This window comes from Grampus griseus (assembly GCF_964374135.1).
Source record: "Grampus griseus genome assembly, chromosome: 13".
Classification (NCBI taxonomy): Eukaryota; Metazoa; Chordata; class Mammalia; order Artiodactyla; family Delphinidae; genus Grampus; species Grampus griseus.
This window is the reverse complement of record NC_139007.1, coordinates 85040065-85056177: the sequence shown is the minus strand read 5'-3', so window position 1 is coordinate 85056177 and position 16113 is coordinate 85040065. Positions and strand designations below refer to the sequence as shown.

Sequence of the window (16113 nt, the reverse complement as noted above, 5' to 3'; positions counted from 1 at the left end):
TTCTGACTCTGGTTGAGTAAAGAAACATTACTCAGCATCCTTCTTACGATTAACTTTGTCATAGTTTGGAAAAATCATTGTCAGTTCTGACTTTTATTCAGGCTAAATATACCATGTCCTTTAACATTTTTTCTTGCCGTCATCTCTCTTCCTGTTCTTGGATCATTTCGCTACTCTCTCTCAATCTTAAGAAGGGGTGACACACTGAATTGTATTGCCACATAGATACTAAATCTAATGAAAGTCTTACTTCGTTTATGTCATATGTATATTGGTGCATTATAGTAACTATAAAAACAGTGACTTATTTCTAGGCTCTTTAAAAATAAAGTGCATTTGTCATTTATCATCTTACGTGTAGCTGAATTGTAAAAATCTTTTTAAAGTGTGTAACTTGTATTTAAACATTTTAAGCTTAATCCTTTTTAAAAGATGCATTCAAAAAGCATTTTTCACAGGCATAATAGTAAATTGCTGCTTAAACACAATCCTAACTAATGTAGATATATTAATGAATAAAAATATTTTGAACTTAACTTGTAATCTTTAGGTAATGACGACTTACTTAAAGCAGATGGGGTGAGAGCCAAAGCTCTTTTCTTCCTCTCTGCTCCCAGTGACTGAAGTAGCTCAAGTTTATAGGGTTCACTCTCTTGTGACTGTAAGATTTTACTTGAAGAAAGGGCTCTTCGACATTACGAAGCTTGAAAACCACGTTGTCTAAAAAGTAATAACCACATCCAACTCACTGTCCTCAGCTGGACCTAGCTTAGTGCTAGCAAAGCATTAATGGGAGCATCTTTAGTTTCAGAGGATTGCCTAACACTCACTGCTTCAAAAGGGCATCATCCTTAAGTCACAGCACTCCAATTAAAAATAAAATAAAAGTATAGTGTTGGGGGCTTCCCTGGTGGCGCAGTGGTTGAGAGTCCACCTGCTGATGCAGGGGACACGGGTTCGTGCCCCGGTCCGGGAAGATCCTACATGCTGCGGAGCGGCTGGGCCCGTGAGCCATGGCCGCTGAGCCTGCGCGTCCAGAGCCTGTGCTCCACAATGGGAGAGGCCACAACAGTGAGAGGCCCGCGTACGGCAAAAAAAAAAGTATAGTGTTGGGAGAATTTAGCAGAACTTTAATATTTTTCAAATTGAGTAGATAATCATAATACAGTTATGTCAAAATATTGCTCCCCATGCCCAGATGACTTGTTTGGATGAGCAATTCTTATTTAGTAGAAATTTATTTTAAAATATAATTTGGTTTAGTCAAAATAACAGATCATATTTTTAAAAACATTTCTTTTAAAATAGTTTCAAATGTTACCCTCCCACCTAGTCTTTTGAGACGGAAAGATACACCCAGCTTTGTCCTTTCTTTTTTTTTTTTGGTGTGTGTGTGCAGAGAAGAGCACAAATTTTACCAAGAGTATTCTGAATCTGTAATTTTATGGGCAGGTCAGTCTTAGGAATGGAGTGGTTGAGTATTAAAAATAGAAATAATGTTCTGAAAAAGATTTTTAATGAAAATGAAAAAATATAACCAAATCACGTTGACCTGTAGTTACAGAGCCATGTGGCAAGTCTGTAGGGCGGTGGGGTGCAGTGTATCTGTTTCTTGTGTGATAGTTTCTTGAGCCCAAGGACAGCTTACATTTTGTTTTCATTTTATTATTTTCTGTGGATAAAAATCGGAGGCTATTTTAAGAGATTTTCTGCACCTAGACATTTGTGTGAGTCCTGTATCTAGCCTGTGTGTTGTGTGCGAAGGACATATGAAAGAGAATTTCACCTCAGATGCTCAGTTTGGTCACGCAAAGCACCTTTCCTCATCTTATGTCTCTACTTTTCCTTGGCTCACAGATTTCTCGCGATTGTTAAGTAATCTTTTCGTCCTGTGCCAAAGACTTTCCTAAGTCTATAAAACATATTCCTTTTTTCTTCCTAGAGCCTTTGTGTGTTTACCCCACCTGGAATCAAGGAAGGAAAACCCAGGCTCATCCCTGCTGGGCCCATCGCCCAGGGCACCACCACCTCTGCCTATGTGGCCAAGTCCAGAAAAACGTTGCTAGTAGAAGACATCCTTGGGGTAAGTGGCTTTTTACCCTTTGTGACATTCGTAACCTGAAGTATTTAATTAAGAAAGATAACATATACTCTTGATGTTATAATTTAAGCCATTTTATAACAGCTTTAAAGCAAGATACAGATCAATAAATGCATTTGTATGTAAACTAATTCTTTGTACTCCAAGAATTATATCTTACGTACCCCTAAGATGTTGATTTGAGTAGTTGTTCTTTCAACATTTGCCAGTATAGTTAAGCATAAAAATGTATACTCATGGTCATATAGACTAGATGATTACTGTGTTATGTTTCATATCCTAGCAGGATATATGTGAATAAGTCAGCTATTGCTGTGTGACGAACTACCCCAGATTTTATTGGGGTCATACAGCCACCACTCACTGTCTCTGGATTGGGCCATTCTGCTGATCTGGGCTATCTTTGACTGGGCTTGCTTATGTGTCTGAGATCAACTGGCCATCACTTAGGAGCTGGCCAGTCTTAGGTGGCCTTCGATCTCTGTGTGTGTCTCACCACCCCATCCAGTAAGGCTAGCGTCATGTTCTTATGATGGTGGCAGGTGTCAGAGAGAAGAAGTGGACACACGCAAGTGACTTTTCAAGCCTCTGCTTACATCAAATTCACTGCCCTCAGTTTAGCCAAGCAAATCTCATGGGAGGCCCAGACTGAGTGTAGGAGGGTCTGACCGAGGCCATGGGTACAGAGAACAGGACAAAACAGAGCCCTCAGAGCAGTCTGCCACAGTGCACATGCACACTGTGATGAAATGTCACTGCATGAGCTCAGACTTTTAAACTGACAAGCATACAAACAAGTATATAGGTGTCATGAATTTGCTCTGAAAAAGTACTAAATTGGAGTCACAAAATCTAGATATTAATTTTGTTTTTGCCACTAGTTATCTGTATAGCCTTGAACAAATCAGGTTACTAGTTACTTTATCAAAAATAAGAAAAGAAAAAGTGCTAAAAAATAAATGTTTCACAGTATAATGTATATAGACAATAATACTGTATTATAATCATCAAACTTGCTAAGAGACTAGATCTTAATTATTCTCACCACAAAAAAGAAGAGATAATTATGTGGCTTGATAGAGGTATTAACAATGCTACAGTGGCAACCATATTACAATATATAAACGTATCAACACGTTGTATACCTTAAACTTCCACAGTGTTGTGTGCCAAATATACTTCATTTCTAAGAAATAAACGTAAAAAGTAGATACTGTATAAGTTGTCATTTGAAAATGTTCTATTGTATGTATATGCAAGCTTTCAAAATATCTGTAAATTACAAAGTATAGATTTATACCAGTCTATTCATGAAAAGCTTCCTGTAGACCACAGAAATTGAATACATAGAATTGACGTTTTGATATTAATTCATTTGAGTTTCTTGTGTTCCTTTGAGTGATTTTGCTAAGCTAGAAAGTTAAGTCAAAGAGCCAATTCATTTCTTATGATAGGTAATTGGTAATTATTGGATGATTTGAATATCTAATATGGGCCTTTGAGGTTCAGTTACAATGACTTTCATTAACATATGCTTTTGTGTTATTCTAACCTTAAAAATAGAAGGGAAGAAATTTTATACATGTAATTTCCTTCCTATGGCCTTTACATTTGGAGTAATTTTCACTTGTGACCTTATACCTGTAAATCCCTTAGTTCTAGTACACACCAGGTGAGGAATAAATGAATGTTAACCGTCATAATTACTTTTATTATTGCATGAAGTTATGTATATTCATTCACTAATTAAATTCTACTGTACAATGATAAAGAAACATTAAATCCATATTTGGGTATAAGTTCCTCGTTGCTAAAGATAAGCATTTTCTTAAGCAGTGTTTATAGTGGCCATGATCATTTGGTTTTCCTTTGAAAAGGACTGCTCATTACTGATGACGAGTATAGGGAATTTTCTGATAGAATCATAACTTGATGATTCCGTTACTTTCACTGAGTTTATATCTTTTACCCTTCTGTTTTTTTAGGATGAACGATTTCCAAGAGGTACCGGACTGGAATCAGGGACGCGTATCCAGTCTGTTCTTTGTTTGCCAATTGTCACGGCGATCGGGGATTTGATCGGCATCCTTGAGCTGTACCGGCACTGGGGCAAGGAAGCCTTCTGTCTGAGTCATCAGGAGGTGAGGCCTGGACACTGCCCGTGAGGACTTTTAGTTGCACCTAGTTCGCTGAAGGTGCTTATTAATATTGTTCCGTTAATAAATGATGAATATTTAATGAGGGAATATTTAAAACCGTAATTTGCTTAATAATATTTTGATACTACTACTAACGATTTTTTAAAACATTTTTTTTGTCTTGCAGTTGTTTAGAGAGGAAACTCAATATAGCGATATAGAAATTTATAGTAAGTTATTTTAGTAAGGATCCAATTTAACAACAAAAATAAAATACCATATTGTGAATCAAATGAAGTAGTAGGATGGCTTTGGAGAGTTTTCACATTCTAGTTGACCCCTTAAAAATGTCCTCTTCCTAGAGTATGTCCTGAATAGAAGTAACAGCCTCAAACCCATTTGGGAAACAATAACTTCCGTTCACTGTTCCCTGAACCGGAACGGCTCAGTCCTACTAAAACCAAACAGTACATGATCTATCTGTCAGACGAAGTGTTCACCCAGGTCCCTCCGTGGCCACTTACCAAGATGACCTGTCTTCTGCTGCTCCAGCCCCTTCCCTGCCTGCAGCCATGCTGGGCCCTCTCCTGCACACAGCCTGTGCCTCTGTTCTCCCTCCCCTTGCACTGCGCTTGTCCTGTACCCAGCCCCAGCTGCCTCCTTCAGGAATGTGCTCTAAGGTCACCCTCTCTGATCAGGCTTCACTGAACACCGCACACAGACGTGAGCGGCGCCTGTCCCTCTGTCGTGCCTCTTTTCCGCTATAGCCGCATCACCAGCCAGTATAACGTGCACTTCACTTTATTTTCTTTCTCGCCCTTCTCTCTTCCTGCGCAGCAGCTGTGAGCTGTTCTGTTGTTCATGCTGTCTCTCCAGCATCTAGAACAGCGCCTGGTACCTAGTAGGCACCCAATAAATATTTGTTAGATGGACGAAAAATCAAAGAAGTGGAATAGCTAGACGTTTGAGCGCTTGTCAGTGAAGTCTGGGAAACACTTCCTCATTCTAAAGTGGTCATTAGAGGCCTTTACAGTAGTATTTTGGTTGAACTGAAAAATAATTATTTTATGTTAAAATCATTGGATGACAGCTCTCTTAATCAATTTATCTTCCTTTTTAACCCAAAGTAGGAGGGACAAGAGAGCATTAAACTCAATAATAAAGAAGTGGGAAATATAAAAGAGAAACTTTATATATATTTGACTATTCACATTTGGCAAAATATTCAAAAATGCAGTGATCTTACAAAATTGTTCATATATGTTTATGCTAGAGTCCTTCGCTGGGATGTCTGCATGTGACTGATAAAAACTTGCTTCATACTCTTTTTTTTTTTTTTTTTTAGGTTGCAACAGCAAATCTTGCCTGGGCTTCAGTAGCCATACATCAGGTTCAGGTGTGTCTTTGGGATGTTTTCACAGGGGCTTCCTAGGAGAAAAGGGTGTTTGGAGTGCAGCACTGGGGAATGGAATGGAGGTTAACAAGTAACCCAGTGCTTTGTTTTTGGATATTAGGTATTTTGTTGTTTCTAAAATGTTTGATCTATTCGCTTATATTTACTTACTCCCTGCCTTAAATATTTTCCAATTAATTATTTTTATATATTTACATATAATGTTAAATTATTTATGTTCCCTATCATGGTTTTTGTTTTCCACTGAAAGCCCAGGAATGACCTCCTCCTGGCAGTAACACTGATATTTTTATGACTCCATTTCCTAAATTAAAACATCCACTAAACTAAGTGTTATATGAAAACATTAATCTTAAACATTAATTGTTATTTAAGATACCTGATTCTCTTGAAAATGTGATCTAATTTAAAAGATCACAAACTGCATGGAGCTTTCCCGAGAACTAGAACTAGAACTAGGAACATGGCAGCAATAGAATTCTATTTTGTATCTTCCACTTTTTCTCGTTTTGTTCCTTTAAGTCCATTTCAGCAAACTCAGGTTGATGAGGAACTGTCTGATAGGGAGAAAATGTATATATATTTCAGGATAATGGTATGAGAAGCAAGGGCTTCCTGGACCTGACAGTATTGAATGTAGGTAGGATATGCACCCAAGTACAATTTTAAAAGCATTGAAGTAGTGACTGTGTTATGCCTTTTTAAATAAATAAGGTAAATAGTATTCTGGAATTTTTATTCTTAAATAAGCAGAACTCCCTTAAAATTAATAGCCATTATTTTGTATGGCAGGTATGCAGAGGTCTTGCCAAACAGACTGAATTGAATGACTTTCTACTCGACGTATCAAAGTAAGTGTTCATTTCTAGGGATGTGGTAGCTGTTATTGATCAACAGTTTAGATTAAGTGCAGGCTCTGACAGTGATAGATTACTATCTAGTGCAGTCAGTAACAGAAGACCAATCTTTAATAGGCGAGTGATAAGGTAAGTATGGTCGTTCGTATTTTGGATCACAGAGTTACATCCTCATCCACGTTCACTTTACAAGTGAAGGATCGCAGATGTATATGTGATGATTTTAATTTACAAGCTGGTATATATTTTCTAAACAGATTCACTAGAAGGTGTTAGAGACTATCTAGAGAGATGCACTAAGTATTGATATTTCTATTTTCATAGGAGAAAACTGACAGCAGTAGAAGGAGAGGAAATGTCCTAGTTTATTATTTTCCAAATAGTCCTCTCTGGCCTTTTCAACAAATGTCAGTACATTAAAACAGACTCTTAATATGATGATTTTAATTATCTCATGTATAGTAGCTCAGATATCATTCTCCAGAAAATGCTCCATTTCCCTGAAGTTTGACCTAGAAAAACTCCCTTGAGCTGGCAGTGGAAGCAATTAGAGATATTTATTAAATTTCAGGTTCGTAGTGGGTTTGCTTGCTACAGGGAAGATCTCGTATCTATCTGACCCATCTGCTTAATTGTTGAAATCTAAAACGCCCCAGGACATGGTAACTTCAGGTCCCATCCTCTGACAAGTTAACTCAAGGTGTGACGTACCTGTGCCTCCAAGACCTCCAACACAACTCTGTGTTCTCACTCACATGTCACCCTGGCACACTTCATAACCAACTCATCACCCAGTCTAGTAATCCTCATCACTAATGATTCTGAAGTTGCTGCTTTGTGCTTTGGAATATAAAATTAGAGAGGTATGGGACTGAGAGAGTGCTCTATTGATCCCCTAGGCCAACTATCTTCTTTGAGATGGAATTAAACAGTATCTCTGGGACACATGATATTACGACTTCAGAAACACCTAGGAAGGGAAGCTGTGCACGTTCTCGTACTAATGTATTTGAATACTTTGCAGGTCTCCCAAAGTCCAATTAAAACCCTCATGTGACACCTTAAATCTGTTCCCCAGTGGGAAACCCATTTGCTTCCCCCTGTTGCTTGCAGGATATTCCTCAGTGGGTGTAACGAAGCGTATTGGTAGCTTCAAGCCAGATGATTTCTCTTCTAAAAAAAAGACATTGTTTATTGCTATAACTTATCTTAATCCTGAATACATTACTAAATTCTCACAAAACTAAACTGAAAGCAGTACCTTGCCAGTCGGGTCTATATTAAGAGTATTTCTTTATAGATTCCCTGTAACACGTGCCTGTTGATTCCTCTGTTTCTCTGGTCTACATTTTAATGTATGTACCATATGCCTCCCAAATATTTACTTGCAGTTCAAAATGATGAATATATATTTTACTCGTGTAAAGTGGTCAGGTCCTTGCCATTATTTGTATTCTGAGATCTCGTCTCAAATGAATTGCCTTGCTTTCTTAGTACAGTTAAACTACATTTTAACTTTTGAGTTTTTCCAGTGATAATTTACATTTTAGCATATTAATGAGATTTAGCAAATTTAAATATTTTTATTTTCAATCAGAGTTATTTGTGAGGTATTAAGTTTGATGAAACCAATTTTATTTCTTCATAGTTTTAGTTAAATGCCCCAAACCTTCTCCCTACCTTGAATACTTACTGATAAAATAGTTACTTAATGCAGCCTCCGGAATTAGAGTCCTTATACTAAAGTCAATGATAAACTTTATTTCTCTCTTTACAATAATATTATTGGTTGTTTCCACAAAAGGACAAAAATCAAACAACATATACCTTTATGTTTTTTATTTAAATGTAGACAAAATTGGGAAATGTATTCAAAGTTTAACATGTTCTTTGTTCTAATAACATTACTTAAAGGTTTTATCTTCCTTTTTTTCAGAACGTATTTTGATAACATAGTTGCAATAGATTCTCTACTTGAACACATAATGGTAGGTTGCCTTCTGTTTGGAAAATGACTTGATTTAATCCTGAGATTCATGTCCTAATATGTGGTGGAACATTTTATTGTACGGGACATACGTGCTCTTTTAAATATGATGAAAGGGTGGTGCTTAGTGATCTGGAGGTGTCACCTTGATTTATTTGTCACTTCTGTTAATTTTGGAGGGGTTTTGAATAGTGTTTTGAAAAATACCTCAGAGTTTTTGATTATTTAGTGGAGAGCTAATTTGGAAAAACGTTTAGTTTCTTTTTATGATTTCTTCAGAATACCTTTTGCATATAGGTTATATTAGGAATTTCCAGTGGATTCTTCCTGATCTTGAGGTTCATTCTACTTAGTTTTAGTCTTAATTATTTCTCTCTTCTAGAAGACTCACAGGCAACTGTGGTTGAAAGCCACATGAAATAGAATTTTTTTCCGCCACGTGTAGTGTTGCTGCTTTAGTGCTCTGGAGAGACTCCACTGAGGAAGTGGCTTCTAGTAGTCGAAGTGATGTGCATGTGTACCCATGGGTGCCGCGCTGGCTTGCTCGGTGCTGTTCGTGCCCTGTTGTCTATTTTGATAAATATTCTTTCTCCTTCCCATCTTCCTGGTCTTTCTCAAAATATAGTAATCCTGTGCAACAAGGGTTTTTTCACCTCCAGGTTTCTGATGTGCACTGATCAATTTCTCTTTGATACCATGGCAGGCCAGGTATGGAGTGTGATATGCTCAGTGTCTTGTAGAAACAGACAGTTTACTAAGGGTAATATTAGGGGTTATTACTTTTACACATTCTTTCTGTTATTAATTACATTGATGATTTTACAGTTGACCCTTGAACTGCATGGGTTTGAATGGGTCCACTTAGGCATGGACTTTTGTCAGTACTAAATACTATAGTACTACACGATCTGCAGTTGTGGAATTTGCAGATGTGGAACCGTGGATCCGGAGGAACCGCGTATGTGGAGGGCGATGTAAGTTATATAGGGGTTTTTGACTGTGTAGAGGGTCGGTGCCCCAACCCCTGCCATGTTCAAGGTTCAGCTGTATTTGGACAAAAAAAGAGAAAAATTGATTGCACAGTAAAAAAAAATAACTCTTTGGTTGTGACACAATTTAAGGAATCTGTAAAGCAATGAAAAGTATTAAGAAGAATATGAAAATATGTAGATATAATATGGATCAACATAGAGCTTGTACAAGGAGTATCGACCAGTTCTTGTATTATTAATATTATACTTTAAGAAACAGTTTTATTGAAATATAATTCCTGTATGTTACAATTAATCCATTTAAAGTGTTTAAATCAGTGGTTTTTAGTATATTCACAGACATTTGCAACCATCACCAGTCAATTTTAGGACATTTTCATTACTTCAGAAGGAAACTTCATACCATGTTAGCTGTCGCCTCTCTATCACCACATTTTGGCTAATGCAAATAGTGCTCTTTTGAACATTTGGGTACAATTTTCAGTTCTGATACCTGTTTTCAGTTGTTTTAGGTAAGAGTGGATTTGCTAGGTCATATGGTTACTCTATGGTTAACTTTTTGAGGAACAGCCAAACTGTTTCCATGGCACTTGTATCATTTTACATTCCTGCCAGCACACGGGTTCCAGTTTCTCCACGTTCTCACTAGCACTGGTTATTATCTTACTTTTTGATTAGTGCCATCATAGTAGATGTGAAGTGCTATCTCAATGTGGCTTTTTGTTTTTGTTTTTGTTTTGCGGTTCGCGGGCCTCTCACTGTTGTGGCCTCTCCCGTTGCGGAGCACAGGCTCCGGACGCGCAGGCTCAGCGGCCATGGCGCACGGGCCCAGCCGCTCCGCGGCATGTGGGATCCTCCCGGACCGGGGCACGAACCCGTGTCCCCTGCATCGGCAGGCGGACTCCCAACCCCTGCGCCACCAGGGAAGCCCCTCAATGTGGTTTTGACTATAGCATTTCCCTGGTAACTAATGATGTTGAACATCTTGTCATGTGATGAAAGATTCAGATTCATTGGCTGCTTTTTACTTTAATGTTTAGTGTTATGTTCTAAGATTTCATCAAGTATTATAGGTACCACTCCCTTATGTGATGTATCATTGGCAGACATTTTCTCCCATCTGTGTATTATCTTTTCACTCTCTTGATAGTATCTTTTGAAGCACAGAAGGTTTTAACTTTGATGAGGTCTAATTTATCTTTTGTTGCTCAGGCTTATGGTGTCATAGCTAAGAATTCATTGCCAAATCAGATATTATGAAAATTGACTCCAGTATTTTCTTCTAAGAGTTTTATAGCTTTAGCTTTTACATTTAAGGTTTTGACTTACGTTAGTTAATTTTTGTTTATGGGGTAAGGGTCCAACTTCATTTGTTTTGCATGTGGCTATCCAGTTTTACCAGTACCATTTGTTGAAAAGACTATTATTTCCCCTTTGAATGTGGTCTTGTTAGAATCGGGTGAGCGTAGACACGTGGGTTTCTTTTTAGGGTCTCGGTCCTGTTCAGTTGGTCTATGTGTCTAGCTTAATGGCAGTACCACCATGTCTTGATTACGCTGCTTTATAAAAGTTTTGAAATCAGGACGTGTGAGTCCTACAGATTTGTCCTCCATGTTCAGTTATTTCGTTGGCTGTTTTGGGCCCCTCGCAATTCCATATAAATTTTAGAAACCAACTTGTCAGTTTCTACAAATAATTCAGATGGGATTCTGGTAGGGATTTTGTTGACTCTGTAGATCAATTTGGGGAGTATTGCCATCTTAATAATATTAAGACTTCCGGTACATCAGCATGAGATGTTCTCCATTTATTTAGCTCTTCTTAATCTTTTCAACACTGTTCTGTAATTTTCAGAGTACAAGCATTGCTCTTCTTTTGGTAAAGTTGTTCCTAGGTATTTTTCTTTTAGTGATATTAGAAATGAAATCGTGTTCTTAATTTTATTTTCACATTTTTCATTGAAAATATATAGAAATGAAATTGTTTTTATATTTTGATCCTGTATCCTGCAGCCTTGATGAAGTCATTACTTCCATTAGTTTCCTAGTGGATTATTCAGGGTTTTCTGTCTGCAAGATCATGTCATCCGTAATGAGTTATAGTTTTAGTTCCTCCTTTCTAATCTGTATACCTTTTTTTTTTCTCCCTTGCATAATTGTTCTGGCTAGATCCTCCAGTACAGTATTGAATTAGGGGATGGTGAGTGTGGGCATCCTTGTCTTATTCCTGATCTTAGAGGAGAAGCATCCTTTCTCCAGTCTTTCACCATTAAGCAGATGGATTAGTTGTGGACTGTTCATAGGTGGCCTTGATCAGGGTGAGGAAGTTCCCTTGTATTCCTAGTTTTTTGAGTATTGTAAATATTAATTGGACGTTGGATTTTGTCAACATCCATTTTCTCTGCATTTATTAAGATGATCATGTGTTTTTAAATTTTTAGTCTATTGCATTCCTGTGATGTATCCCTCTTCATCATGGTGTATGATTTATATTGGAACTACCTTAATTTAATAAAATCTTAAGTAGAGTTGATACCTTTAGCATATGTAGTCTTCTTATACAAAAGCATTGTCTTATTTTCAATTAAAAATCTCTCTAGATTGAATGTGTTGACTTTGATTCCCCATATTTGCTAAGCTGCTTTTTTTCAGTTTACAGTCTTGGATTTTCAAGAAAGAAAATCGTTTATAATGATATAATGAGAGCAGTGGTTCTACTTTTCCAGTGCTTACACTATTTCTTTTTTGTTTTTTAATGTATTCGCTAGGACCTAAGAACACTGTTGAAAGGAACCAGTGAGAGTGGATATAGTTTTCCTAATGTGCATACTGTTCCTCAGTGGGGGGTGATATTGACATTTTAGGCAGACCCTCTCCTCCTTACACAGTACTGGCCTGAGCATTGCAGGTGTTCAGCATCTTTAACCTCTGAGAACTAAATGCCAAGAGCTGCTCATCACCAGCTGGTCCACCAGAAATAGAAATGCCTTCACCGTTTTCACATTCTCCGTGGACAGGTGCTTCATCGGCTAGTTGAAAATTAATGCATGAGACTTTCCAATTAATTTTTATAAATTTATGGACACTTTAAATATTCTTCTGCTCTGTACTTAAATTCCCTTCCTCATCTGTAATTCAATTAATGAATATTTTCTCCCACCCTCCCTCTCTCTCTCTCAAATCAGACTCGCCTTGATCTTGTTTGTTCATTTGGACTCTTTGGTGTAAAAGCCAAAAGACGTCAACTACCTAACTCAGATTAGTTTGAGAGAATAAAAGGAGGGATTTCTTGGCCCTTATCACTGAAAACCTTGAAATTTCAGACTTCTGTAATTGCCGGACCTGGGGCCTCAAATTATGTTTCCAGGAATATGTCCTTCTCTGTCTGTCCAGCTCACGTATGTGTGGTCCATGATAAAACACAGCATAATTTTACTTCTTCCGTTTTTGCATTTTAATCTTATATATTTGGGGGGCACAACCAGATATTTTAAGTCTTTTTTTAATTCGCTTTTTTATGTTACACCTGTAACTCCTTACATATCATTTCCTAGTGAATTTTACAGCTTCATTATAGTTTTAGTGGGTTCTTTGCTCATCACCTTTTCTTGTACCCCAAGTCTTCCCATGCTTTCTTGAATTTATCTATTTGTTTATTTTTGCTCAAGCTCATCTGTGTGCTTGAGAAATGTCTTTATTTTGCCTTATGACTGAATGCTAGTTTGACTTGGTAAAGAATTTTAAGTTTAAGACAAGTTTTCCTCAGAAATTTGAAGATATATTTCCACTGAATTTTAAATCCTCTGTTGCTGTCAAAAATTATCTTCCGCTTGTAAGTAAACCTGTGTGCGTGTGTATGTGTGCATGTGTGTGTCTGTGCGTGTGTGAGAGAGAATGTATGTAGGAGCGGGGATGGCTTTTAGAATGACCTTCTGAGGCTTGGAGTTCATCAATATTACCAAAATATGCCTAGGATTTCTTTATTAACTCTTTTCCAGTATGTGAGTGTCATTTCAAACTGGAAGTTTAATATTCGGGGAGAATGAAGAAGTAAACGTGCTTAGAGTCACTCATCTTAAAACAGAAGTCTTTCTTATTGCATGTAATTGTTTTCAGTTGATTTTCTTGACTTTTCAACATACTCAGTAACATTGTCACCTAACAGTAAAACTTTTGTCTCTTCAAATATGTATACTCATGCGTTTTTTACCTAATTGTGTGTTAATACTTATAACATGTCTTTGTCTTGTTCATAACTTTAATGTCTTAATTGGTTAATTCTGGTATTTTATCATTTTGTATGATGAGGACTGATATGGTCACATATTATCAGGATGTGTATACATACCGATATATACACATGTACATATATATTTTTTCTTCTCTTCCCATTTCACTAAAACTTTATCATGAATAATTACTGAATTTCATTACATATATTTTTTGACAGCCATAAAGACAATCATATGATTTTTCTCCTTTGTTTTATTGCTTTATGAGCTATAACAATAGACTTTACAATACTGGACAGTTATGAATAGAGTGTAATTTTAAAATATGGAAATTTAAAAATATTTATTCCTGTTTGACTTGCTAATATGTGTATTTATAATTTTCCTTCTGTTTCCAAGGTAAATTGGTCTGTGATTTTCTTTTTTATAGTATCTTTGTCAATTTTTAGTATCAGTGACATAGCAGGGGTTGTAAAAATAACTGGAGAAGTTTTGTTCTGTCTGAACTTAAAACGATTTAAATTAGATGGGACTTTATTCGTGAAGACTCTTAAGTAATTCGTATTTGAAATCATTTGGGCCTGCTGCCTTTTATGGGAATAAATTATTTTTACAGTATTTCAATTGTCTTTATGATTCTGATTCCATTCAGATTTTTCAACTCCTTCTAAATTCATTTCCTTTTTCTAGAAAATTGTCCATTTCATCCAGATTTTTATAACTATTGACCTAAATATGTACCCAAGTATCAAGCAGCCAGCATGACCACTAAGGATGCAGATGTCACTGTAGATAGTTTATTATGACTTAACTCAAGATCGCGTGAGTGTGCAGAATAAACGGGTGATGGTTCTGGGTTCGCCAGCAGTGACACCCATAGCTCCCTTCCCACCGTCACATTGTCCCTCCTCCTCAAGTATTTATTGAGAGCTCTTATATGTTCTAACCTAAGGGCTGGCAAATTCTTTTAAGGGCCAGTAGTAAAGTTTTATGCTTCGTGGGCCGTACTGTGTTGCAACTACTCAACGCTGCTGTTGTAGCAACTGTGAACCATGCCTAAAGGAATGCACGTGGCTCCGTCCCAGTGAAACTTTATTTACAAACACAGGCAATGGGATGGATTTAAATGGCCTGTGGACTTTAGCCGTCCTCTGCTCTAGGCCTGGTTCTGGGCGTTTGGGATACCGTGGGGGAAAGGAAGCAGTTTCCACTGATGAGGTTCTCATCAGTCAGCTTGTGGCCAAGACAGGTCACCTGGAAATTCTGACACTCATAATGCCCCGTACTTGGTCCACGGCGTATAAGGCACAGCCAGTGTTTGCTGAGTGAACGAGTACAGCTTATAATAGCAGGAAAGACAAAGATACAATATGAGAATGAACCGGGGTACCTAACCCACTCTGATTTCTTTTTATTTAATCTATAAGGTATTTTTACATGAGATTATATGTTTTCCTCTGACCACAAGGTGGCCTGTGTCCCTTTTGCGTAGACTTTGTGTGGCTCTTTTTCTCTGAGAAGTAATTCTTTTTCTCTGAGCAATAATTTCATGTCTATCATCTTGACGTTGCCAGAATTCTGAATATGGGTAAATACAATTTTTTGTGACATACCTGTAATCCCAGCCCACTGGGGACAGTGAGAAATGTTAGGCATTAAAGACATACTTGTTGAAGGGAATTGATGAACAAATGCATGACAATATGAATCCACAATTTTCCATTCAGAAATGGTAAGTCATGTTTGATAATAAGAGCATAGGCCATGGAAATAGCTAGTATGAGTTCAAATACCAGATCCGTTTACTAGCCACGTGATAGCGGACAAGTTAAGTGACCTCTCTGTGCCTCAGTTTTTCTAATGTGTAGAAAGGAGGTTAAGTTTCCCCTGAATTAATATTGTTATTGTGAGGATGAAGTGAATTAATGCACATAAGTCTATGAAAACTATCTGGCACATAGTAAACACTTACTAATGGTTACACATTATTGTTAGTGCAGCAAATAAAATGCAGCTGAGGTAAATATGAACACTGTGTGTCTTATTGGACACACATTTCATACTTTTTACAACTGGTATGTTGTAAACGCCAGCCGGTCAGAATGGATGCTGGCCTGAGAGCTGACAGAGGCTCAGACTAGGGCATCAGGGAGCCCTGAGAAGCTCTGGAAAAGTAGCCAGGGTGGCAGACAGGCTCTCAGGGAGAAAGGCCAGTAGCTGCTTTCCAGCCCACCCAGGAGTGCTGTAACATTCCCACATCTGCCCCCACAGCGTGGGTGGAGAGCGGCTGCCAGTGTCGGCACCTTGACAGTGACAGAGAGTATTATTTTTTGTATTTATATGCCTATGTCTATTTAATTATAATGCTAATTTCCTACCCAGTTACAGTATAG

General features: G+C 37.4%; 1 protein-coding gene across 1 annotated transcript in view; it reads left to right on the top strand.

Annotated features, from left to right (window-relative positions):
* Nucleotides 1–16113, top strand: part of PDE10A (phosphodiesterase 10A) — a gene marked incomplete at its 5' end in the record, with an annotated part of 578327 nt that overhangs the window by 497652 nt on the left and 64562 nt on the right. The window contains 5 exons of the mRNA XM_082669118.1: nucleotides 1943–2083; nucleotides 4087–4242; nucleotides 5585–5635; nucleotides 6446–6504; nucleotides 8447–8498. Coding sequence (XP_082525244.1) covers nucleotides 1943–2083; nucleotides 4087–4242; nucleotides 5585–5635; nucleotides 6446–6504; nucleotides 8447–8498 — 459 coding nt within the window. The remainder of the gene's footprint in view (nucleotides 1–1942; nucleotides 2084–4086; nucleotides 4243–5584; nucleotides 5636–6445; nucleotides 6505–8446; nucleotides 8499–16113) is intronic.